The sequence below is a fragment of the Heterocephalus glaber genome, unplaced genomic scaffold (assembly GCF_053883595.1).
Source record: "Heterocephalus glaber isolate CG9 unplaced genomic scaffold, H.glaber_assembly_v1.0 deba00001479, whole genome shotgun sequence".
NCBI classification, from domain to species: Eukaryota; Metazoa; Chordata; class Mammalia; order Rodentia; family Bathyergidae; genus Heterocephalus; species Heterocephalus glaber.
Genome location: NW_028258316.1, coordinates 5,711,433 through 5,735,028, shown reverse-complemented (window position 1 = coordinate 5,735,028; position 23,596 = coordinate 5,711,433). Strand labels below are relative to the sequence as shown.

Below are 23,596 nucleotides of genomic sequence, written 5' to 3'. Positions count from 1 at the left end.
ACTGTCCCCACCCTGTGTCTCCCCTCTGCCCCTCCTTCCTGAGCTGCAGGGCAGACATCAAAGCCACTGCCACAGCAGAAGAGCGGAAAGGCAGGTCTGGGCCAGGCTCCCTTTTCATCCTGGACCCCAGAGGCCCCTGGGCGAGTCCCCGCAGGCCGGGCAGCCCAGAGCAGGGATATGGGATCCTGAGCCCCACGGGCTGCGCGTCGTTGGGCTCAGCTTACCTGCTTTCTGCCGCTCTGCCCCGGGCCTTATTGGGCAGGGGCCTTTGGACCCTCAGACACCTGCAGGGGGCTGAGCAGGGCGCCTGGGACTCTTGGGTGTCACAGCCCCCACACCATACATCATCACCTGCCCCGCTGGGTGGCCTGTGACCCTGCTTTGCCTGGGCCTCAGCTTCCCTCGATGCTGAGGGCCTGGCCTGGCCGCCCTCCTTCCCTCCCTCCCTGCTGAGCTGCAACCTCGTAGACTCGGGGTGCAGGGAGGTGGCTCCCCTTTCCTGAGCAAAGGCCACCGTGATTACAGGACAATGGCTGTGCCACTCTTGGCCATCGGACACTGCTCCCTGCCCCCACTGTCCCTGTCACCTCGAAGGTTCAGGACATCCTTTCTCATGAGGAGCCTGGAGCCCAGAGAGGGCAGGTGAATTGTTACAGGTCACACAGCCAGCTGAGGACAGGTGTCAGAGCCAGGGAGGGACCCATTGGGGTTCTATCTGGGTGTTCTCTGTCCCATGCCTGCGAAGAGACTGAAGCACATGGGGCGGGGTGGGGTGGGGAGGTCGGGCTCACCAGAAGTGACGGAGCCAGAATTTGAACCCAGTGTCTGCTTCCGCCACACCTCCCCACTCCCGCTAGGTGTCACAGCTCCGGTCCGGGACTGCAGCACTGCCACCCTGTCGTCATCCCTCGGCCAGACACCGGGCTCCAGAGAGGGGCCGCCTCCATGGGGCTCCCCCAGGGCACCAGGTACAGCCAGGCTGGTGGCACAGGACGGGTGCCCAGGTAGCCAGCAGACACCAGCTCAGCCCAGGGTTGAAAATTCCTCCCTGGAAAGCCAGATAATCAAGGAAGTGAAATACTGTGAAATCCTGGCCAGGAGCCCACAGGGACCACTGGAGGGCACCATGTGGAAGGCACAGGTGGCCAGCTCACCCTGGCCTTACAGTCAGGGAAACCAAGCCACAGTGGAAGAGGCGGGTGCCCACAGGTGCTGACACAGGTCCTCTGTGCTCCGGGGTCAGCTGCCATCGACCAGCTATGACTGCCATGAGTCTGAGGATGACAGAAGAGCCATAGCCATCTGGCTCCCCTGGGGCTGTGACACCTGAGTCCTGATGTTAAGGAGTCGGCAGGGCTGGCAGGAAGGACCTTCTGGGTGGGGGTGGGATGTGCAAAGGGCCTGGGGCACCCAGAGGTCGGCTCAGGAGCAGGAAAGAGAAAGCACCAGCTGCCTGCTGCAGAAAAGGAGGAGAAGCAGCCGGGGAGGGCGAGGAGGCAGAGGGGCTGGGAGGAGCAGGCAGCCAGGAATCGAGCCTGCAGTGCCCAGCCTGTCCATCGGGGGCACGCCCAAGACTCTGAGCCTCTGGAGCACCTCAGGAGCAGCCCGGCTGGGAGCAGCAGGCAGCAGCAATCTCCAGACTCAGCTCTGTTGAAGGAGGGAGATCAAAAGGGAAAATTTGCAAGTTAGATTTACCCTCAATTCTATTAAAACACCAAAAGCTATGAGAAAATAGTATTAGGGTCTTAACTCCAGGAAGCCGGAGACCCCAGCCTGGGAGGCCCTCCCCACTCTCCCTGCCTTCCCATGGGCAGCAGGGAGCCCCAGAGGACGAAAAGGGGTGGGCAGGGCCAGAGGGGGACAGCTGGTCACCAGGAAGAGGGACACGGAGAGAAGGAGGAGGGGAGGGTGGAGCGGAAAGGCTGGGGTCACTGGTGAGGGGTCCTCCCCTCACAGAACAGCCCGTCTCCCTCTCCCGGATCTCACCAAGGATTGGTGCTCGCCTATGCTTAGGGGTGCAGACCTGGGCCACACCGGCTGGGCTTGGATCCTGGCTTAGTTGCTTCCCAGCTGTGTGACCTTGGGTGAACGACCCGACCTCTCTGTGCTTCAACGGTGAGAGGCAGGTGAGTTAACCCCAAAGATCGCAGAGCACCCTCCATTGGAGGACACTGACTACTGTCCCCAAAAGTGGACTGAGGGGCTCCTTCAGAAAAGGGCTCAGGACTGGCAGGAGGAGTCTCAAAGGCCCTGGATGTTTTTCTGGACAAAAATGGTCCTCATCTGTCAGCTCCGCCTCACGGCCCTGGAGATGACCCCTTTCCGGGCATCCCAGCCTCCATCGCAACATCTGCACCCAGCTTTTGAGGGGGTCCCCTGCCAACCCACCACAGGCGCCCACACAACCGAGCCCCAGAGCCCCAGCGGGGAGGGGAAGGGGCCTGGGACCCGAGCTCTGCCATGAGCCCCACCCAGCCCCAGGGAATTCCCCCCTGGTCCTGGGGAGGGAACCCAGGCCCTTCACACAACCTGCATCCCAGCCCTTTTTATTTTTTTATTTCGAGGCATGATCTTAACTAAATTGCCCAGGCTGAGCTCAAACTTCTGACCTTCCTGCCTCAGCCTCCCAGGGTGCTGGAATGACAGGCGTGCACCCCAGGCCTGGCTCCTGGGGTGATGGTTTTTAAGGCTGAGACAACCCTGGGTACTGTATCCAAAGCCAGCTTCCTGCTCAGGGATGGGCAGAGGTGTGAGAGCCGGGCTCTGGGGGAACAAGGCGCAGTAGATATAAGGGTGTGACCCCAAATGCCCGCTCGGGGACCTGCGGGCACTCTGGGAGCCTCGGGCAAGGGGGCACCCACGCCTCCCCCAGCCCCCTCCAGGCCTGGCTGGCTCGGTCTCCAGTCTCACTGCTGAGGACAGGAGCCTCGAACACGGCCCTCGCCTGAGTCGCCCCGGGCCCAGTCCCTCCAGCTACACAATTGAGTGACCTTGAACGGGCCTTTTATGATGGTTCGATTGTGGACAGAGAAGCAAGCGCAGGAGAGCGTGCACAATGCAGAACTGGTGTAAAAGCAGCACGAAGATGAAGATATAAAATCCACACGGGCAGGCACTTCCCCTTCCCGGGGTGAAGGTCCTGGGGAGGCGCCTCTGGGAACCTGGGCCACGGCCGGGTGGGCGTGGCATGGGTGGGGCTTGGAGCGGTGGGCGGGGTTTCTGTTCTTCCCCACCCAGCTGGTGTAGTGGGCATGCGCAATGCGGTCACCCAGTAGAGGTAAGGTGTGGTCAAAGCCTCTGGGGGCTCTGCTGGCCCTGACCTCCAGTCTGATGCTGGCCACGTCGGTCCCCTGAGCAATCTGGGGACCCATGGTAAGGTTTTGGTTGAGGCAGGACAAAGGCCACTCCTGCCGGCCCTGCGTGGGGCCCCCGCTGGACAGGTTAGCCCAGCTACATAGTTTGCGGGGCTCAGGGTGAAGGATGTCCTGCGAATGTTAAGATAGCAAAGCGTGAGCCAGCGGGGGCCCGGGGGGACTGCAGGGGTCACAGCCTGTGCAGCCGGCCCCCCAGGTGGGAACCCAGCTGCCCGGAGCACAGGGTCCAGCACAGAGCCAGACAAGACAGCTGGCACTCAACAAATGTGTTCTGAAGCCAGGTGCCTGTAATCCCAGCGCTTTGGGAGGCTGAGGCAGAAGGACCACAAGTTCCAGCCCAGCCTGGGCAATTTAGCGACTTAGCAAGGCCTTGTCTCAAAATAAAAGGTGGGGAGGGGACTGGAGAGGGCGCTGGGAATATAGCTCAGTGTAAAGGCCCTGGTTTCAATCCCCAGCAGCACAAAAGAATACTTGTGGAAGGAACCGGGAATGGTGAAGGAAGGGAGGAGTGGGTGGAGCTTGCAGGACAGCCCAGCCCCTGCTCTCTGAGCCAGAGGAAACCTGGACCGCCTCACTGGAGGAGGAACCCCGGGTCTCTGAGCTGCCAGCGTCCCCCACACAGCTCCTACCATGGCTTCCCAGCTGGGGCTCAGCTGTGCAACCCTGGCCAGGTTACTTCACCTCTCTCTGCCCGGGTTTCTTCATCTGCAGGGGCAGTGTCTGTCTTCCAGGGCATGCACACCCTGCCTTCCTGGTGGCATCGGTCCTGGCTTCTGGGTGCTTTCCCTTTGCCCTCTGAGCTCCAGAGGGCAGGGCCCAGGTCCCTCTCGCCCTCACTGTGGGGACAGCTGTGGGTGGTGCTAGAAGTCACAGCCCACCCTGCTGGTTGGCCTCAAAGGCCACAGTGAACTTTGTCTCCCTATTGCTTGGAGCTGTTTCTAGGGCACCAGGAGACTTGTGGGGCTGCCGGGAGTGCCAACCTCCTGTCACGGCGTACCTGGGGGCCATGACAGAAGGCGGACAGGCCAAAATGAGGGGAAGGGGCAGCCTTTCCCCTGCACTCTGAGCCTCTCTGTCCCCTGGTCCTCCCGGAGACTACAATGCCAATTTGGCCGAGGAATAACCGCAGTCACCTCCCTTCCCTCTCCATTTGCTGTGTCCTTGCTCGGCCGAAAGAGATCTTGCTTGCTCTCTGGACTGCTGAGAGGCCACTAATGCCACTCAGGAGGGGCCCACCCTCACGACGCAATCAGCCCCGAAGACCCCACCCTCTGCTATCCTACTGAGGTTAGGGCTCCGACCTGTGAATGGGGGAGGGAGCTCGGTCGGGCTCTCCCACCCAGGGCTGGCTTCCCTGGGGTTCCACATCTTCAGGGGCTCCCCATTGCCCCTGCCCCTCCTCTCCCACCATAACATGACTCCCTCACTTCCGGACAAGGTCTCTCCGGCCCGCTCCACTTCCGGTCAGGATCAACCCGCATGCCCGCCCTACTTTCCGTCAAGGTCCTCCAGGGAAACCTGCAGACTTCCTGCCCCCTACCCCTTCTGCTATTGCTCTACTTGCCCTGCTGCTCTCTCCTTGGCTCTTCCAGCTCCAAATAAGTCCTCCTTTTCCGCTGACCACGCCCCCATTCTCTCTGCCTTGGCAGCGCCCCCCCCCCCCCCCCCGTGCTGCAGAAAGGGTCCCCCAACCCACCGAGTCACTCTGGGGGAGGGAGCCCATGGCACTGGCTTTAGGGTAAGAAGTGCTGGGTTTGATGCCGATGCCAACGCTTCGTAACTCTGACCTTCAGAAAGGGCCGAGTGTCCCCGGGCCTTGTTCACCCCCTGGAGGAGCAAGAGGCTGGGGAACCCGGACAGCAGGAAAGGGGCCACCCTCTGGAGCACTTCCTCCTCCTCCCTCCACACCCTCCTCCCGGTCACCCCAAGATCCAGCTCTGCTTGCAGTGGGGGTCACCTTGGTGGATGGACAGGCACCTTTGAGGGCCAGAAGGGACGCACGCGAGGCCTCAGGGCGAGTGGAGATCCCAGCGTGGGCTGGGGTCCCCGACTGAGGGTGGGGTGGCAGGGCTGGGGTGCGTGTGGAGGCTGGGCACTTTGGGGTTCGCCCTGCGACCAATAAAAGCTCACCCAGGTCTCCCAGGTGCGGCCTCGGGCCGCGCAGATGCAGGAGCCTGAGTCCGGGGTGGTAGGAAAAGTTTCAGACCTGGCGCAGGAGGCAGAGAAGTTTCAGTGGTGCCAAAGCCAGGTCAACACTGCCCCCCCGTGGGGGCGGTGCGGCGCTGCAGCCGGCGGGCGAGCGGGTGGGGGAAACTGAGGCACGCGGAGGGTGAGGTCCCCAGGAGTTGGTGTGGTACCATCTGGCCTCCTCGGTGACCCCCAAACGCCCCAGGAAATAGCCTGGGCTGGAGTGGGGCGCGGGGCGTAGAAGTCCGGAGACAGACGGGGGAGATGCCAAGGGGCGGGGTGGAGGTGGCGGGGGACCGATCCCGCTCCGGGCCCCGTGCGCGCCTGCCAGGGCGGCTGCAGCGCCGTTCCCAACCCTCTCCAAGCTGGCTTTGCCCGAACCGTTTCTAATCTACCCACTGCCTTTCTTCTGGAGCCAGGGCGCCCCTCCAAAAAAAGCCTCCGTCCTCCACGGCCCAAGGTCACCACCAACCTCTGTCCAGCCCCAGCCGCCCAGCGACCCACTGAGCCAGGTTCCCACTGAGCCAGGTGCCCGCGGTGGATTCCCTGGCTGTGTCCTCCCTGGCCAGGAGGTGGCGACAAAGAGCTGGATCAGCAGCCGGGGACTACGCCATGGACAGCGGGGAGGGGGCCAGTGGCAGGGGTGGGGGCTCCCTGCATTTCAGGTGCCTCCTTCAGGTATGGGCTGAACTGGGTGGACAGAGGCCGGGTGCCAGGTCTGGGGTTGTCCAGGGTCTCAAACCCGAGGGGCGGTCCTGGCCCTCACCCTGGTCCCAGCTATAATTCTACCTTGTTCCTCCTCCAGCTCAGGAACCCGAGAGACTCCCAAAGCAGGCACGAAACAGGCTTGTACAGTACCGTGAGACCTAACAGCACATCCTAGCCATCAGGGATGTGCCTTTATTTGCAGGCTGAGGCAGGACACTCCTCATGCCCCGGCCTGCACGCAGCCCTCAGCTGGGGCTCCCACAGGCATTTGGGAAGGCAGGAGGAGCTAGTAGCCCTTAGGGCAGCTGTGCTTCAGGATGGACTGGAGCACCAGGCTGGGCAGAAAGGGTTCCTAGGGAGGGGAGGAAGCTGGTCACTGCTGGGGACCTTGGAAGAGACAGAGCACTGCCCATACCCGTGCTTCTGCTCCAGTCTAGTGGGTGGTACAGCTGCAGGCCCATTCTGTTTGTTTTTTTATTTTGAGATAGGGCCTCCCTATGCAGTTCTGGCTGGTCTTGAACTATAGCCCAGGCTGGTCATGAACTCGTGGAGATCCTCCTGCCTCAGCCCCCAGCGTGCTGAGATCACAGGTATGCACCACCACACCAGACTTGGAGGTCTGGCCCCTGCAGCCCCCCAGCCCACCCCCTGCCAGGCCCATGACCGGCTGCGTGGGGTGCTCACTGGCTTCTGGCTCCAGGAGCAACTACCCAACTGCTCCAGGAAGCTGCAGGTGTCCGGGAGCCCCTGCAGGTTCCTCCATGGCCACCGGGCAGTGGCCCTGGGGATGAAGGGCAGGCTGCCCTTTAGAGAGGCGCCCTTGGAGAGGTAGCCCAGCGGCTCCCGGGAAGGCCTGGGGAGACAGGAGCCTGTGAACTTCAAGAACCCTGGGTCCCATGCCCGGGGTCAGGGAGGCACACAGGGCTTGGGGCCTCACAGGCCAGGTTGGGCCCAGCGCGAGGAGCTGGCCATGGCGTCCTCCTTGGCCCGGAGGTACCCAGACCTGGGCAAACTGTCCAGCCACCTCCCGAGGCTCCTGAGGCCCGGCTTGGACACCGACTCCGCTGGCAGGGGGGACATCCTGCTCTGCTGGACTGCAGAGGAGAGAGCAGGCGAGTTCCCTACTCTGCCCCCCCACCCCCCTCCTCCCACCGGCTGGCCGAGCCCTGTCTCCATGGCAACCGCAGGCTTCCCCAAGCCTCTGGCTGCCTCTAGACATGGCCTGGGTTTTGAAACTGGCATGACTGTTTCTGCCGTTGCTCCCCAAGCTGTGCCCCCAGGACCCTCGCCCCTGCTCCAGCCCCAAATGGGCCCCTGTCAGGCAGCGCGCAGCCAAGTCGAACACCCCCCCCACCCCGCGGTGAAAATCCCAGAGGGCGCCCATTCCCGGGGGATGGAGGGAGGGGTGTCTGGGCCCGGGAACCTTTCCTGCCCCCAGGGCTGTCCTCCGGCACGGCCGGCCTGCCCCGAATTCCCCGTGGGTGACTGGGGAAGGGAAGGGTTGGGCAGCGTAGGCTGGGTTCCCTGTGCCCTGGGTACCGTCACAGCCAGTGACAGGACAGAAGAATCACCCTGCTGCCACAGCATGAGAGTCTCTCCCAGGCTGGCCCTGTCCTTCTGGTGGGGGGTCACCTGGCTTCTTTTTGTTCCTGGCTTCATGTCACCTGCATAAGACCCCTTTGCATGGGCGGGAATGTAGCTCAGCAGCACAGCACCTGCCTGGCAAGTGTGAGGCCCTGAGTTCGATTCCCAGTGTAAAAAAATACAAAAAACCAAGTTCCAGGCCGGGGATTGAGCTCAGTGGTTCCGCCGCCTGCCTGGCAAGTGCAAGGTCCTGAGTTCAATCTCTGGTACCAAAAGAAAAAAAACCCAAGTCCCTTCTGCCTTGGTTTCCCTGTGGAAAAAAACAGGGGTTTGGGCAAAACCACAGATTCACTCTGCAATCCTGTGAGTCTGGGGGGCTGAGGAGGGTCCCTCCGGAATCAGCGGAGGTCCTGGCCTTGCAGGGCTTTTTCCACAGCAGCGCTTTGGGGAAGGCAGGTCCCGGAATTGCGCAGAGTGGGTGCTCAGTGAATCGCTGCAGGGCATCAACTCTGGGAGGCCAGGGGTGGCTGGACACAGAGGAGAAGAGGCAAGGACTCTGGTTCTCCTTGCTTCCTTTTTTTGCTTTTTTGTACTGGGGATCGAACTCGGGACCTTGCACTGGCGAGGCAGGCTCTTTTTTTTTTCTTTTGATACCTGGTATTGAACTCAGGGCCTCCCACTTGCCAGGCAGGTGGCTGAGCCACATCCCTGCTGTCTCCTTGCCTCCTGCAACCCAGTTTGGGCAACCCTGCCAAATGGACGCCCTTGAGTCTGTCCCCAGAGGGCTGAGAGCAGATGCCTGCCTGGGGCCTGGGCCTGACTGGGCCTCGTGTCCGTGCAGACACTGGTACTCACCACCCCAGGACAGAGCAGTTTCCCTTCTCCAGCTTCCTGGACACCTCCTCTGCCAGCCCAAGGTCAGGCGTCAGGGACACAGGCAGCAGAGGCTGGGCAGACCCAGCAGCGGGAAGCCCCTTGGTGGCAATCAGGCCTGGGCAGCTGCCACTTCCGCCAGCTCTCAGCCCTGCCTGGTCCTCGACAGTCACCTGACACCCTCCAGAGAGGTGGGGCAGGTGCACCCCCTGGGGGGCCAGTGCGCAGCCTGCTGCCCTCCACACCCCAGGCTGCGATTCTATTGAGTCCCTGGGGCTCCCAGCCCAGATGTCTACCTGCACAGCTGTGTTCCCAGTAGCAGAGAGCGCTGTCCGTGAGCATCTCATCAGCAAGCCGTACCTGGAAAGGGCAGCTGTGCCTGCGGGGCCCCAAGCCTTCCCCGGAGGGGGTAGGGGTGGGCATGGCCTCGGGGGCTGGTGTGCCACAGAACCTGCAGAGAGGCCGCGTGGGGTGGGCTTAGCCCGAAAGCCCTGCTGCACCCCGACACTGGGGTAACCCGAGTCTCACCTGTGGGCAGGTATCACACATCTTCCCACCAAACCCACAGTACTACCACCGAACATTAATATTCCTTTTTTTTTTTGTATGGGGATCGAACTCGGTTCCTTGCACTTGTGCAGCAGGCGGTGAAACCACTGAGCTAAATCCCCGGCCCTGTTTGTTTGTTTTGAGAGGGGCTGGCCTTGACATGGGCCAGGCTGGCCTCTAACTCTCGGCAATCTTCCTGCCTCAGTCTCCTGAGTGCTGGAATTAGAGCCACTACACCCAGCTGTTATTCCCACCCTACAGATGAGAAAACTGAGGCACAGTGACTTTGCAACATGGCGAAGGTCACAAAGCTGTTAAGGCTGGTAAAGGCTGCAGCCAATCTGCACAGGGTTGGGCCTCTTAGGCATCCAACAAGTGAGCAGATGACAAGGAGTCAGGCAGTCCTGGGTTTCAGTCTTGACTCTTGAGCCTCAGTTTCCTTATCTGTAACATGGGGATAATCAAGGTGCCCCCCCCCCATACGGGGCTGCAGAGAGATGAAATCCAAAGGCGTCCTGCACAGGGTAAACATCTCCAAGTGAAAGCCGTTCTTAGGGTTGTTGGTGCTCCCCGGCCCTGCCTGCCAGGTGAGCATGTCCTCGCCTTTTGAGAGCCACAGGTGCTGTCCCAGTGCCCCGCAGTGTCCCCCAGGCCCCCCACCAGGGAATCTCATAGGGGCAGGTGCTCAAGTATTTCTTCTCTGGTATGAGAGTCTGTGATTCATCTGCCTCTGCTCTGCTAAGTCCCTGCCTTTATAGTGGTTATAGCTTGGGAAAGGAGTATGCTGCTTTGGCCTGACTGGTTTGGAGTTCCTGGGTTGGTAAAGTGTTTCATCTGTGATGCATTAGTGGCATCTGCCTGAAGAAGGTTCTCAGACTCAGAGGAGAGATGTGCTGTGATCCATTAGTATTGTCTGCCATGGGTACAGCATGAGGAGGAATGGTATATATGCTACGTGTTCATGGTTCTCGGTCTTTAAACTCATGAGCAATACTTTGCATCCTTCGTCTCTGCCTAAGTCTTTTAAAGCTGGAGGCATTTCTTCCTGGTTTCTTTCCCATCTCCATTACAGCTCTGGCATCTAATACCTGGACTCTTCTGTTAAATTCCTCTCTTATTTTATTTCTCCCAGATTTTTGACACATACTAAAACCTAATGAAAGTTGGAAGAAGTGGGAAGAGATGGAAGATAAGTGGGTAGGTCGATGGATACCTGGGCTGGTAGATGAGTTAGTAACAAGGTCTGAATGGAAGGACTGTCTCGTGGGTGGGTGGATGGATGGATGGATGGTGGAAAGATTCATGAATAGGTTGTAGAAAACCTAGTTCATGGATAAGATGTATGCAAGGAAGGAGGGGTGAGAAGGATGACATACATATGAATGGACTCATGGATGAATTATGAATGTGTTGGTAGAAGACCTGGTTAATGGATGGATGGGTGATGGATGGAGGATGGGTGGATGGATACACACATGGGTGAAAGACAGGGAACGTAAGGGAAGGGAAGAAAAGCCCTCCGCCCACCCATACCTGTCCCATAACTCACGAGCTGGCCTTTCTGACTGTGGGGAATTGTGAGTGGTCACCACTCAGTTGTCCCAGGGAAGATGTCCGCTGGTGCAAAATCTTCTCCAGTCTCTCCTGGAAGCCGGACAACTGGTCCCTTAAAGACAGGCCACACCTGGCATGAACAGGCAGGTCCCACCTTGGAAGTATCCCAGCAGCCCTGCCCACCATGCAGGTCCCCCACACTTACTGCAGGTCTGGGAGGAACTGGCAGCTGGGACACCCCGGAGAACGCCGCCAGGGCTCGGACGCCCCACTTTGATGTCGAGATGCTGAGGGCGCTGGGGGCCAGGAGGAGGAGGAGCTGGGGGCTGGGGGCGCCCTCACTCCGGCGCCTCTACCGACCTGCAAGGGCAGGGCAGAGCAGCCCCAGGAGGGACGGCCTCCCCACCCCGCTTCTGCTCTTCGGTGAGCTTCACCCTGTGCCTGCGGCTCCGGCTCCGGCTCCTCCTCCGCACACTTGGCCCGCAGTTGGGACAGAAACTTGCGGAACTTGCAGGGGAGCAGCTCTCCCAGGAGCGCGCCCACGGGGTCCCGAGTCTCCCTGCCCAGGCCCCGGCGGGCGGCCTCGGGCTCCCCGTGCCGGGGGCGTCGTGGGGCGGACCCCCAGGGCGCAGGCGGTGAGAGCAGGGGCGGCAGTACGGGGGGCTGCCCGCGCCGGGTGCCCGTGGGCGGGACGGGCGGTGAGGGGCTCCTGACGCCCACCCCGGGCCAGCCGTCCCCGTCCTGCCACCAGGAGGAGCCGCCCCCCGCGCCCCGGGCCGCCCGGAGCTCGGGCCGTGCCAGCTGGGGCAGCTGAGGGGCTCGGCGTCGGAGGTAGCCGGCGGCGCGGGGACCCCCGTCGAGCGCCACCTCCCGGGCGCCCGGGCGCGGGGGGGGCGCAGGAAGATGACCCGCTGGGCGCTCGGCTCAGCGCATCCTCCCGCCGGGGCGCACCCGGGGCGCGGGCGCAGATCCGTCCCCGGCCATCCTGCCCTGTGTGGCGCCCAGGGCTCGGGTCAGTGCACCGGCTTGCTCCGTGGAGAGGGGCTGGCTTCATTAGACAGCCCGCCGGGAAAGGGTGACGGCAAGAATACCTCCACCTTTAGGGGGCGCTGTGACGTTGATTTGAGCCAATAAGTGTCGGGGTCCGGACATTGCCAGGCACGTGGTACATGCTCAACAAAGACGACCTGCCGTCACACTTACTATTTAAAAAAAATTATAGCCTGGCGTGGTGATGCACACCTGTCATCGCAGCACTCGGGAGGCTGAGACAGGAGGATCGCTGGGAATTCCTGGACAGCCTGGACTACATGGTAAGTTCAAGGCCAGCCTAAACTACATAGCAAGACCCTGCCTCGAAAATAAATAAAGGGCCAGGAATTTAGCTCAGTGGTTGCGCCGCCTGCCTCGCAAGAGCAAGGTCCCGAGTTCGATCCCGGGTACCAAATAAATAAATAAATTAATTAATTAAATAAAATATACAGAAAGGGCTGAAGATGTAGCTCAGCATGAAGGCCCTGGGTTCAATCCCCAGCATCACAGAACAGGTAATTATTTAGGGATCCAGCTGGGCTCCACTCCTTACTAGCTTTGCAACCTTGGGCAAGGCCGTGAACTTCTGGCTGCCTGTGCTCAGCTGCAGAACCGGGGCAGTGCCCACACGTGGACGCTAAATGGTGCCCACACGTGGACGCTAAATGGTGCCATGTGGCACAGGCCAATGAGCCACCCCCGGAGCGTGGGCATCACGGGAGCTATTGTTGCTGGCACCCCACCGGATTGGGGAGCCCAGATCTGGGCAAGGAGAGACCCTACTCCTGGGGACCGCCTAGATCCCGTCCCACCCAGATTCAGACTGAGTGGCCTGGGCCGTGTGCCAAGATGGTTTTTGGCCTGTGCTGGGGATGGAAGCCAGGGTTTTGCCCATGCTGGGCATGCGCTCCATCCTCAGCGACACCCCAGCCTAAACACATTCTTTTTTAAATGTATAACTTTATTATCATTCACTAAACACACACATATACAAAAATCAAAATTATTCAAAGGAAAGCAATGTAAGGGAAAAAACTATAATAATTTCAAATATACTAGAACTCAACCAAAGCAAAACTGAAAAGTACTTCAACATTTTTCCATATAATTTAAAAAAAAAATCTCGAGCATTAACAAGACATCAAAAGATGTGATTTGTTTTAGAAAGATTTTCAAAACTAATATTGAACAGGGCCGGGGATTTAGCTCAGTGGTTTCGCCGCCTGCCTTGCAAGCACAAGGACCTGAGTTTGATCCCCGGTACCAAAAACAACAAAAAACAAAAAAACTAATATTGAACAAATAGTGGTCTGGAAAAAAAAATCTAATTAGCTAGTAGATTCCACATAGGCCAAATTTTTAAAATTTAAATTTCAATACAGTCATGTGACATGTGATAGAAATATAATCTGAGAAATATGTTATTAGGTAATTTCATCTGTGTGTACTGCAAAGTACCACACAGAGTGCCAACTTCTAAGTGCAAACTGAGAAGTATATGTCAGTCATCTGTGATGGCCCCTTGATATTATCCAAACATGCAGTTAAACACGAGATACATGAGGCTACCACTGGCATAGCTGCACACTGTTTCACAGAAAACTTTTATATAAGTAGGATTATTCTCTAAAGGATGAAAAACACAGCATGTTATGATAAGTACCTAAAACGGTAACAGTCATTTATCATTATCAAGTACTGTGTACTGTACATAGTTGTATGTGCTTCTTCTGGAAACACACCCTTCTCTCCTTTGACCTCAGTGACTCTTCTTCCCAACCCACTGATGAGCTCCAGCCTAGTCTCTACATCTCTTCCTATAGTTTTAAACACAATCTATATATGGATTCTTTCCAGACTCCAGCCTGTAACTGATCTCTCCCCTCCCCCTCCTGCGACCCCTACCCCTTTGAACCTTTTCTTCCTATTTCAAATTATCAATTATTCATTTTAATCCTTAATTACACTTTCAGTTTCTTTTTTTATACTTTCAGTTTCTCACACTAGAGAAACTATTCGGTATTTACACATGTGTATATGTGTTGTGTTGTGGGGTTTTTTTGATACTGGGGATCGAACTCTGGACCTTGTGCTTGCAAGGCAGGCGCCAGAAGCACTGAGCTAAATCCCCGGTCCAACACGTGTGTAAATAAACACATTGTTAACAAACTCCCCCCTAGGCAGGCAGGGCCCCAGTTCTCCCGGAACTCTGACCCTGGGGGTCTCTGACCTGCTTCCTTCCCCACCACGGCCCCTCCCGGCTCCGGAGTGGTGTCGGGGCTTCTGGCCAGGACCCATGAGGGGTCCGGAGAGTCTAGAGACCCCCTCAGGTGGACTAGCCTTCGGGGGCCGTCCTCTCTCTGGTGGTTCTCTCACCAGCCCCTCCTTGCTCGCTGGCCTTGGGGTCTCTGCAGGGCCAGGGTGCTCCGCCCCACACCGGGCCACCTGTACCCCAGACACCAAGGCTCGGCGCCAGGCGGCCTTGGGGCAGCCAGGTCTAAGCCGGGGAGGGAGGCCCAGGTCTCGCAGTCCTTTCCTGATCCAGGGGCCAAGTTCCCCCCACCGGCTGGGGCAGGGACACAGCAGGCCTGAAAATGCAGGAAACCAGTGTCACCTCCAGGGTCTGCCTGTCCCTGTTCCATGACGGTGGACAAGTTTCTCTCACCCCCAAGGACATAGAGGGTGGGGGACTCAGCAGCAGGCCGGGCTTTTCACACTCACCCCCCATAGCTTTCATTACATTAAACACTTAAGTGCCCCCCAAAGCAAGACATGGGGAATCGAACACCCGGATGTGAGTTAGGGGACATGAACCTAGAAGGTGAATATTGTCATTTATTTATTTATGATACAGGGTCTTGCTATGTAATTCAGGCTGGCTTTGAACTCACTATGCAACCCTGGCTGGCCTTGGACTCGCGGCGATCCTCCTGCCTCAGCCTCCCCAGTGCTGGGATCACAGGCATGGGGCCCCAACGCCCGGTTGAATACCGTCATTTTCACAGTTCCTGAAAGCCCACTGCAGGCAGTAGGCTGAAGGCTATAAGGTGGTGTCCCATAGATCTAACCATCGAAGCATCGGAAACCGAGTAATTATTACACCCATCTGGCAGGAGAGGCCACACGCGTAGCCTCCAAGTGGAGCAGTGTTTGTGCCTGAGGCGAGGAGAGAGCCCCGCGCACGGACAAACCCGGAGAGCTCCAGAGGCCGCGGGCATCGGATCTGGATCCGGATCCGGATGCGGGGCGGGGCTGCCGATGGCCACGCCCCGGAGTCCGGAAGTGACGTGCACGGACAAAGGCAGCGCGCGCCAGGTGGTGTGGAGTCTGGTCTTGGGTTAGCGGAGCCGAAGCCGCCGTTGCCCCGTCCACCTCCGCGTCCTCTCATCCCGGTCCTGGGAGGCCCCGCCTGGGGTGAGTAGCGCGAGGAGGACGGAGGGGAGGCGGCTGTCGGGGCGCCCCGGGCACCTCCGGGCTCCGGCCCACGTGCGCTCCTGGGAGGGCGGGCCGGCCTGGGCCGGGACAGACGGGAGCGGGGCGCGGGTGGCCGAGGACCACGCGTCTCCCTCCGAGACCCTCGCGGGGAGCGTGGATGCGAGGGCTCCTTCGGTGTGCGGCAGATGCTGTCATTTAACCCCAGGCACCGGTGCAGCACGGTGGGTAGCTGTCGCCCCCAGGCCTTGCCACCCGCCAGCGGTTCGAGCTCTGCTCTCTGTGGTTTCCCTGTACAGGAAGGGGCTGAAACGGCCCGGGTCCAGGCCCTGACGTGGGCTGGGCAGGGAGCTAGAGAAGGGCTGAGTCCCTGGGGGAGACCAGGGCTGTGATCGAGGCCTGATTTCGACCTTAAGTCGATCCCTGGTTTCCTGCATGTTTTAAGGAATATCACTTTTTTAGCGTGTTGGGTTTTCTCCCAGTATACTGAGGAGTGTAGGAGAGTTGCGGGTGCATGTAGAATGTTCTAGTGGAGGCCAGAAGCCATACAGTCTCCAGGACAACGTCTTAGTTTTTGTTTTGTTTGTGGAGATATGGTCTCACTAAGTCAGTAAGTACTTAAGGCTGGAGATCCTCCTGTCTCAGCCTCCGGAGTGCTGGGATCACAAAGCTGTGCCACCATGCCGGGCTTCCAGAAGGTCTTAATCTGCAGGTGCCCTGGGTTTACATGGGGGAAGCTCACCTGCACTTCTGCCAATTTGAGGCGCTGTTTGAGGCCACCAGAAAACTGTCCAGCAGTGATCCTGCAGGTGTGTCACTGCGTGCCAGTGTATACAGTCAGTACTCAGGGCGTGTTCCTCATCACTGTCCTCACCAGCAGGGCTGATGACCTCATTTGAGATCTCAGCTGGACAAAGAACATGTACCTGGTGCGTGCTGCATGGAGCACCTCGGACTTCCCCTGCAGACAAATCATCACCTGCTTTCCATACAGCGTCTTTGTTCCTGTTGTGGGTGGGAAACTGAGGAAAGCGAGGCCAGGTCTTCTCCGAGCTCGCACATCGAGTGAACGAGGCTGGTTCAGACCTGGTTCATCTGACTCTACTGGGCCTTTTTAAAACACCTTCAGCCTTTTTATTTTGCTTTGTTTTTGCAGTACTGGGGATTGAACCCAGGCCTTTCAAATTGAGCTACATCCTGAGCCCAGTTTTAGTTTTTATTTTGAGACTGAGTCTTGCTAAATTTCCCAGGCTGGGCTCAAACTTGGCAATCCTCCCAGAGTGCTGGGATTACAGGTGCACATCACCACAACCTAGTTTGTTGTTGTTGTTGTTTGGAGTTTTTTGTTTTGTTTTGTTTGTCTCACTGTGTGGCCCAGGCTGGCCTTCCTCCTGCTTCAGCCTCTGGAGTGCTGGAATCACAGGCATGCGCCACCACTCCTGGATTTTTTTGCTTTTTTCAAGGCAGGGCTTTACTGTATACAGTGGACCCTTGATTTCTGAACTCAATTTGTTTGTCAGGACTGGTTGTAAATCAAGTTGATTGTAAGTCAGGACTATTTTTCCTGTAAGAAATAATGGAAACACCTATAATGCGTTCCAAACCTCCCAAAGCTCCCCTTAACTAACCTTTTCATAATAAAAAAGGTTGTATAATGTGTGTAATTTACCAGAAACACCAATAATTTTCTTAGTGTATTCACCAAGAAGTTATAAAACGTGCCTCGTTTACCAGAAACAATTTCGTACTGTATGCACCATTTGAGTTGGCATCTCTGGCTGGCAGGAAGGGAGGATGAATGGAAGGTGGTTATCATTTGGAAGGAGAGTCCCCTTCCATGAGAACATCAGGAATCTGGCTCTCTGTGTCCTTTCTCTCCTTGGGAGAGTCTGCGGCCCACTAGACCTGGTTCTGGCTCACTAGGTCTCAACCTTTTCAGAACTAAAAACTGGTCTAAGGTTGTCCGTTTCTGCCTTTTCTTTAACACTGTTCTGTAGTGTGACATGACATTGTCATTAGGAAGTGAATGCAGTGATTGGCCTTTTCTCTGTCTGACTGGGTCTTCTCTCCTCTACAGATGTGTGTAGCTCTGTCCATTTTGGGGGGTTTCCTTTATTTCAGAAGAACTTTACGCCGGGCATGGTAACGCACACCTGTAATCCCAGCACTTGAAGGCTGAGGCAGGAGGATCACTGTGAGTTTGAGGCCAGCCTGGGCTACATAGTGGGACTTTGTCTCAAAAAAAAAGGAATCTTGTTTCCTTGTGAGTCAGTGTTGGAGCCAGCGTCAGCATGGGGCTTGCCTTTTCCCGGCTGAGCTGAGCCTCCCCTGGCACGTTCCTAGAATCTGCGTGCAAGTGGAATTCTTGTAAATTAGATTATGCAGGGGACTTTGACATTTAAAGCAAGTACATCATAGAACTTTTGGTAAAGCAGAAAGTCACAGTGGCGGGAACAGCTTTCAGCTTCATCGGGTCAGAGTGGCTGGACTTTTGTTCATGGGATTTTCTTAAGGTGGAAAATGGTGGCAGCTGTATAAAACCCTTGTTCTGTTCGTCAGCCAGCAGCCAGTTAGCAGACGCCAGCCTTTAGCTGGCCACTGAGCTGGAAGCACAGGGTCCTGTCCTTCCCGTGTGCCCCAGGAAGGGTCTGCCCCAAGCTATTTGCTCCCAGGTGAGCTTTCGCAGCTGGATACTCCAGTGCCCCAGGAGGAGACAGAAGAGAAATGCAGTAAAAAACCTCAGGGTCTCTGGCCGTGGCCCTGGCCCTCCCAGGGCCTCAGGTCTGGGGGGAGGCAGAGCTGAATGTGACTGAAGCAGAAGTCCCCAGGCTGCTGCTGGGTGGCAGCGAGTGGGGACAGGGCTGGTGGCGCACGGCCCCTCGGGTGATCTCTGTAGGTGCCTGCTGGCAGGGAGCAGGCAGCCCACCTGGCCGTCAGAACCCGCTCTCGGTGGGCTCCAGCACGCCCACCACCACAGCTGGCGTCTTGGGGTTGGCAGCCTCCACGTTCTGGTCACCAGTCCCTCAGAGTGCGCGAGTGGCATTATGAGTCATGAGCCCTCTGACCCAGGCTGGGGCTCCTGACTTGGGTGCGGGCCCTGTGGTGAGCCCGGAGACAGCGTGGAGATCCAGGTCCCAGGTCCCAGGCCCCGGGCCTAACGCTCACAGGCTCCTCAGTTGCTGCAGTGATGGCCGCGGTCCCTGTCGCAGCCCAAGGGCCTGCAGAGGGCAAGCGGGCTTCTGTGGGCGCAGTGAAGGTTCCAGGAAGGACAGCCTGGAGGGCTAGGCGGACGTGGGCAGCTCCAGACAGGCCACCCTGTGACCGGTCCTTGAAGCCTGTGGGCCGCAGCAGGAGTGGGCTGGGTGGGGAGGCCGGGCCCCTCCATCTGCTTCTGCAGCCCAGGCCGCCCTGTTCGCGCTGGCTGCCCGGGGGCAACCCACTCTCCGGTCCCCCTTCTTTCTGTTTCTCTTAGGGCGAAGCTTTCTTTCTCCCAATAAATTTTTCCCACTCCTAAAAGTAAATTAAAAGAAAAAAAAAGAACTAGGTCTGCTGGGAGCTGTGGGCCCTTGGGCGAGGCCAGTGAGCTGCTTCTGGAAGGTGCCTCAGGATGCGCTTGGAGCAGCAACCGGGTCCGGGTCCGCCTCTCTCCTCCCGCTCCAGTCACTCCCTTCCTCTCCAAGCTGGGTAGCAGCGGCCGGCTGGCCAGGAGCCGATCCTGAGCCCTTTCCTCTTTCCTGACTTCTTTTGAGGCCCGCCCATGAAGCATCCCAAACTTAGGGTCTCTCTTTTTTTTCCTCTTTTTGCTCTTTTCTTTTTTTTTGGTACCGGGGATCAAACTCAGGACCTTGTGCTTGTGAGGCAGGCACCAGAACCACTGAGCTAAATCCCCGGCCCCTGCTCCTTTCTTTTTTCCTTTCCTTTCCTTTTTTTTTTTTTCTTTCCCAGACTGGGAAATGGAGACTGAACCCAGGGCCTTTGCACTGAGTTACACCCCCTGGCCTGCTTTGTCTTTTGAGATGGTCTCACTAAGTTGCCTGGGCTGGGCTCAGACTTGGGATCTTCCTGGCTCAGCCTCCCAGAGCAGTGGGATTTCAGGCGTGCACCGACAGGCCCCGCTGGCTTTTCCTTTTAGTTGTTCTGAGGTGTGTGCCAGAGTTGCATGTGGTGCTTCTGTGTGGGCCTTGTAGGCCTAGGGGTCGAGCAAAGGTGACAGGAAAACCAGGCTTCCGCTCTTGCCTGGGCCTCCCACCTTCCTCCTGGCCTCCCTGCGGGACACTGGTGAATGGAGGAGGCGCAGGCCACAGGAAGGGACTGGACTGCAGGTAGATGTGAGTGCGCATGGCAAGGACGCACCCAGGGCATCGGGAGGCCTTCTGCAGGTGACACCTGAGCTGAGACCCTGGCAGGGAGGGTGAGCTGCCTGTGCCAGTGCAGTGGGGCCCAGGCCCTGCCCCTCGCTGATTGCTCGCCCTTCACCCTGGGGAGGCCCTGGTCTTCCGGGTGCATGGGAAGGGTCCTTGGTGCTCAGTGGGCAACGTGCAAACTCACAGGGTGGGGGTCCCGTGGTCAGGAGCATCCTTAGCAAGTGCCAGGCAGTGTCTGAGCTGGCATAGCTGCTGCCCCTGCCCTGCGAGAACTGCCACGGCCGCCTGCCACCCTCGGGTTGGTCCTCTGGCCTTGGAGACTCAGGTGCTCGGTTTCCCGCGGTGACAGCCTAGGTCCAGGGCACAGCACGTGTCCTCGGGGCCCTCAGAGCAGGCCCGGTGTTCCCTGCCTCTCCCTGCTTCCCACACCAGCCCACACTGTCACACTGCCTCTGCCCTGCGCTCCCACTGCAGAGCACGCTCATGTTGGGGTGGGGTCTGGCGGGCGCCCCAGCACCTGGGGAGAGCCTGACAGATCTGCGAGAGCCTGGCTCAAGCTTGCACCCCGGGCAGGAGGCCTGGTCCCTGTGGAGGGCGGCACTCCTCAGCCGCCAAGCATCTGCCCCTGGGAAGTGTCCTCTGTCTTTGGTTTCTCCGTGTGTCTGGCTGCTCTTCTTCACTGGAAGTGCTGTGGGGTCAGGGGTGATCTCCCAGGCTGGGGGGCCCTCTGTCCTTGGGACCCATGAGGTTGGGCTGTTTGGGGCTGCCAAACCCGTCCCGTCTCCTGAGGACGCGGTGGACGGTGCCCCATCGTCAGGGCCCAGTGGTGGCTTTGTGGCCCCCTCTCCGTGGGCCGCTGCCCCTGTCCTCAGGCTGCATGGCGGCCAGCATGGTTCAGGCTTTTTGGGGTGAAATCTAACCACTGGATGCTGCCCGGCTGCTCTGTGCTCTTTCCCTCTGCCGGCCGAGCCGCTGTCTCCCATCTGCCACCTGCGGGTTGTGACCTCCCGGGGATGCTGTCCCTGCCCCCGACCTGGTACGCGGTCTTCTGCCCTCCCGGCCCTCCCCACATCAGGGCTTCCGGCCTGGCGGGCTCCGTGCACAGCTCTGCACAATGACTGCAGCAGGGCAGAGGTGCTGTTGTCCACAGGGTGGGATGCGGGTCTCGGACCCTGGACGCCCCGGCACCAGGCAGGCACATGGCCGCGATATCTGGGTGACGCTGCCCCGGCTGGCTGACTCCTCTCTTCTGTGGCAGGAGAGGTGCCTGCTTGCAGCCGTGGGGGCGGTATCACCAGTGAGATGATCGAGGATGAGCAGCAGTTCTACTCGAAGGCCGAGACGTACTGGAAGCAGATCCCGCCCACGGTGGACGGCATGCTGGGCGGGTACGGCCACATCTCCAGCATCGACCTCAGCAGCTCCCGGAAGTTCCTGCAGAGGTTCCTGCGGGTAGGCAGGGCCCCGCCCTCTCAGCAGAGGCTGCGGCTCTGGGGGCTCCGTGCAGCTGGCACAGGGAGAGGTGGGGCACTGGGCCAGAGTCGGGGTGATGCTGGGGGCTCGTGACTGTCCACGTCAGCCGGGCCTGGCTGTCCTGCTGGGGTGTGAGGAGGGAGAAGAGATCAGTGCACCTGTTTGATTTATTACCTTTCAATAGGATTGACTTTCATTCTGGAAATGTGTGGCCCAGCCAGGTGCAGTGACGCACAACTGTGATCCCAGCTGCTTGGGAGGCTGAGGCAGGAGGATTGCAAGTTTGAGTCCAGCTTAAGCAACTTAGTGAGGCCGTCTCCAACTTGAATTTAAAAATGCCTGGGGCATCACTGAGTGGGACAGTGCTCGCCTGGCATTCTCAAGGCTTTGGGTTCCATCCCCAGGGGCAGGAAGAACGTGGGGCCCAGAGGATGGTCCTCTGTGCTCACCCAGCCCGCCCGTGCCGAGCCCTTACCCGCGTCTCGGGCTGGGCTCGTGCGTGGCAGGGTCCTGTGTGTCTCATGTTTGCTCTGCTTCCTAGGAAGGGCCGGACAAGCCAGGGACTTCCTGCGCCCTGGACTGCGGTGCTGGCATCGGGAGGATCACCAAGCAGCTGCTGCTGCCACTCTTTGAGGTGGTAGACATGGTGGACGTCACGGAGGACTTTCTGGCCAAGGCCAGGACCTACCTGGGGGAGGAGGGCAAGAGGGTGAGGAACTACTTCTGCTGCGGCTTGCAGGACTTCAGCCCTGAGCCCGGCTCGTACGACGTCATCTGGATCCAGTGGGTGATAGGTGAGGCCGCCCGCCCGCCTCTGGCTCCCGCACTGCTCAAGGACCTGCAGCCGCTCCCTCAGAGGCCCGCTCCTCCTCCCAGCAGGGCTGTTTTGCTGTACCCTTGAGTCTTGCTGTACCCTTGTGCTTGTTCAAGGCTGGCCTTGAACTGGTGACAGTCCTCCTGCCTCAGCCTCCTGAGTGCTGGGATTACAGCCATGCAGCCCCGTGCTTGGCCAGGCACAGGTTTCTGTTGAAACACTGTAAGTGGCCCATGACTTGCTGCACTCCAAGTGGAGCCGAGCTGTGCGAGGGTTTGGTATTAGAGATGAGACATCTAAGCCCTGGCCCAGCTTTGTGCAGGCCCAGCTCTGCTGTCCTGTCTGGCACCCACTCAGCCTCTGCTCACCTGGCATGCTGTCTTGGTGCCGGGCAGAAGGCACTGTGTCCATGGCTAGACCAGGTCAGTGCCCGGCCAGGCCAAGAGGAACCCCAGCTTCAGGCTTAGCGCGTGCTTTGTGTAGCTGATTTTTTTTTAGTACTGAGTTGAACCCAGTGCCTTTGCATTGAGCTTCATCCCCAGCCTCTGTTTTTAGACAGGGTCTTGCTCTGTAGTTCAGGCTATCCTTGAGCTCACTAGCCCAGGCTGCCTTGAACTCGTGGCAATCCTCCTGCCTCAGCCTCCCGTAGTGCTGGGATGACAGGCGTGCCCACCATCCCCTGCCCTAAGGTGACTTGTAGGTGATTCCCAAGCTTGTTCCCTTATGGAATGGGGCTCAGGATTGTGAGGTGGCACAGGGGAAGGGCTGAGCCCCGCAGCAGCCTGCAGACCCACACGTCACCCCAGTAACTGAGCCCCTGCCCTCCCCAGGCCACCTGACTGACCAGCACCTGGCCGAGTTCCTAAGGCGCTGCAAGCACGCCCTGCGCCCCAACGGCCTCATTGTCATCAAGGACAACATGGCCCAGGAAGGCGTGATCCTGGATGATGTGGACAGCAGCGTGTGCCGCGAGCTGGAGGTGGTCCGAAGGATTGTCCACATGGCGGGCCTTAGCCTCCTGGCTGAGGAGCGGCAGGAGAACCTCCCGGAGGAGATCTACCCTGTGTACAGCCTGGCGCTGCGATGAGCTGCGGCCGGCCAGGGGTGGAGAGCCCTCAGTACACCGCCTGGCCACCTGCCCGCGCTGGACTCTGCTTCCTGGCAGCGGGTTGGGAGGGTTCGGGCTTCGAGGCCAGGGCTGTGTCCAGTGCACCCAGCACTGCCTGTGCTGGATGAGGCCTCAGGCCTGCTGCAGGGCGGGGACTGGACTAGGAGCAGGGGAGGCGTGGTCCCTGGGAGGGAGGAGCTGGGCCAGGTGCCTGCACGTGGTACCTCACGGGAATGCTTGAGGCCCACGTCCTTTTGGTGATGGGATCCTGGTGTCCCTAAAGCTTGGGCGCAGCAGCCTGTGGCCAGGGCAGATGTGTGGCTTCCTCTTCACTGTACTCAGGGCTCCCGTTTTGCGGGAACTTTCAGTCAGGAATAAAGGGGTGCAGCCCTGTACCGTGGTGGCCTGAGCCAGTCTGCTGTGCTCTGTGGGGATGAGTGCTGTGGTCTCAGGAAGCTGTGCCCCGATCTTCGTGTCTCCCAAACCCTGCCGCACCCCCGCCGCAACCCTGCTCAGGGCATGCTGGGTCCCTCCCGCACAGGCA

At 59.0% G+C, this 23,596-nt stretch overlaps 2 protein-coding genes across 5 annotated transcripts; one reads left to right on the top strand and one right to left on the bottom strand.

The window, feature by feature from the left end:
* The first annotated feature begins 3,347 nt into the window (after window positions 1-3,347).
* Window positions 3,348-23,461, top strand: Ntmt1 (N-terminal Xaa-Pro-Lys N-methyltransferase 1). Of its 4 annotated transcripts, none has more exons than XM_087183067.1 (4): window positions 3,348-3,372; window positions 20,916-21,109; window positions 21,672-21,924; window positions 22,775-23,461. In XM_087183067.1, exons 2-4 carry the CDS (start codon window positions 20,960-20,962, stop codon window positions 23,029-23,031), a joined length of 660 nt encoding a protein of 219 aa, XP_087039193.1. In that variant the 5' UTR covers window positions 3,348-3,372; window positions 20,916-20,959; the 3' UTR covers window positions 23,032-23,461. The 4 variants fall into 4 exon arrangements, with proteins under 4 accessions (XP_087039193.1, XP_087039194.1, XP_004849195.1 ...); XM_087183068.1 differs by lacking the exon at window positions 3,348-3,372 and adding an exon at window positions 10,448-10,472; XM_004849138.3 differs by lacking the exon at window positions 3,348-3,372 and adding an exon at window positions 14,741-15,275.
* Window positions 5,814-11,981, bottom strand: CUNH9orf50 (chromosome unknown C9orf50 homolog). Its single transcript, XM_087183380.1, is given in 7 exon segments — window positions 5,814-6,621; window positions 6,915-7,122; window positions 7,207-7,583; window positions 8,787-9,177; window positions 10,825-10,941; window positions 11,035-11,740; window positions 11,921-11,981. Coding segments are annotated over 7 exon segments (1,992 nt in total). The 3' UTR covers window positions 5,814-6,489.
* Window positions 23,462-23,596: the final 135 nt, after the last annotated feature.

What these genes read in the sequence shown, in the direction of transcription:
- Ntmt1 (XM_004849138.3), top strand. Translation starts at nt 15,101, where the DNA reads ATGCGGGGCGGGGCTGCCGATGGCCACGCCCCGGAGTCCGGAAGTGAC. An exon ending in CCTGGGAGGCCCCGCCTGGG is followed by an intron (nt 15,276 to 20,915) that starts GTGAGTAGCGCG and finishes CTTCTGTGGCAG; the next exon opens with GAGAGGTGCCTGCTTGCAGC. An exon ending in TCCTGCAGAGGTTCCTGCGG is followed by an intron (nt 21,110 to 21,671) that starts GTAGGCAGGGCC and finishes TCTGCTTCCTAG; the next exon opens with GAAGGGCCGGACAAGCCAGG.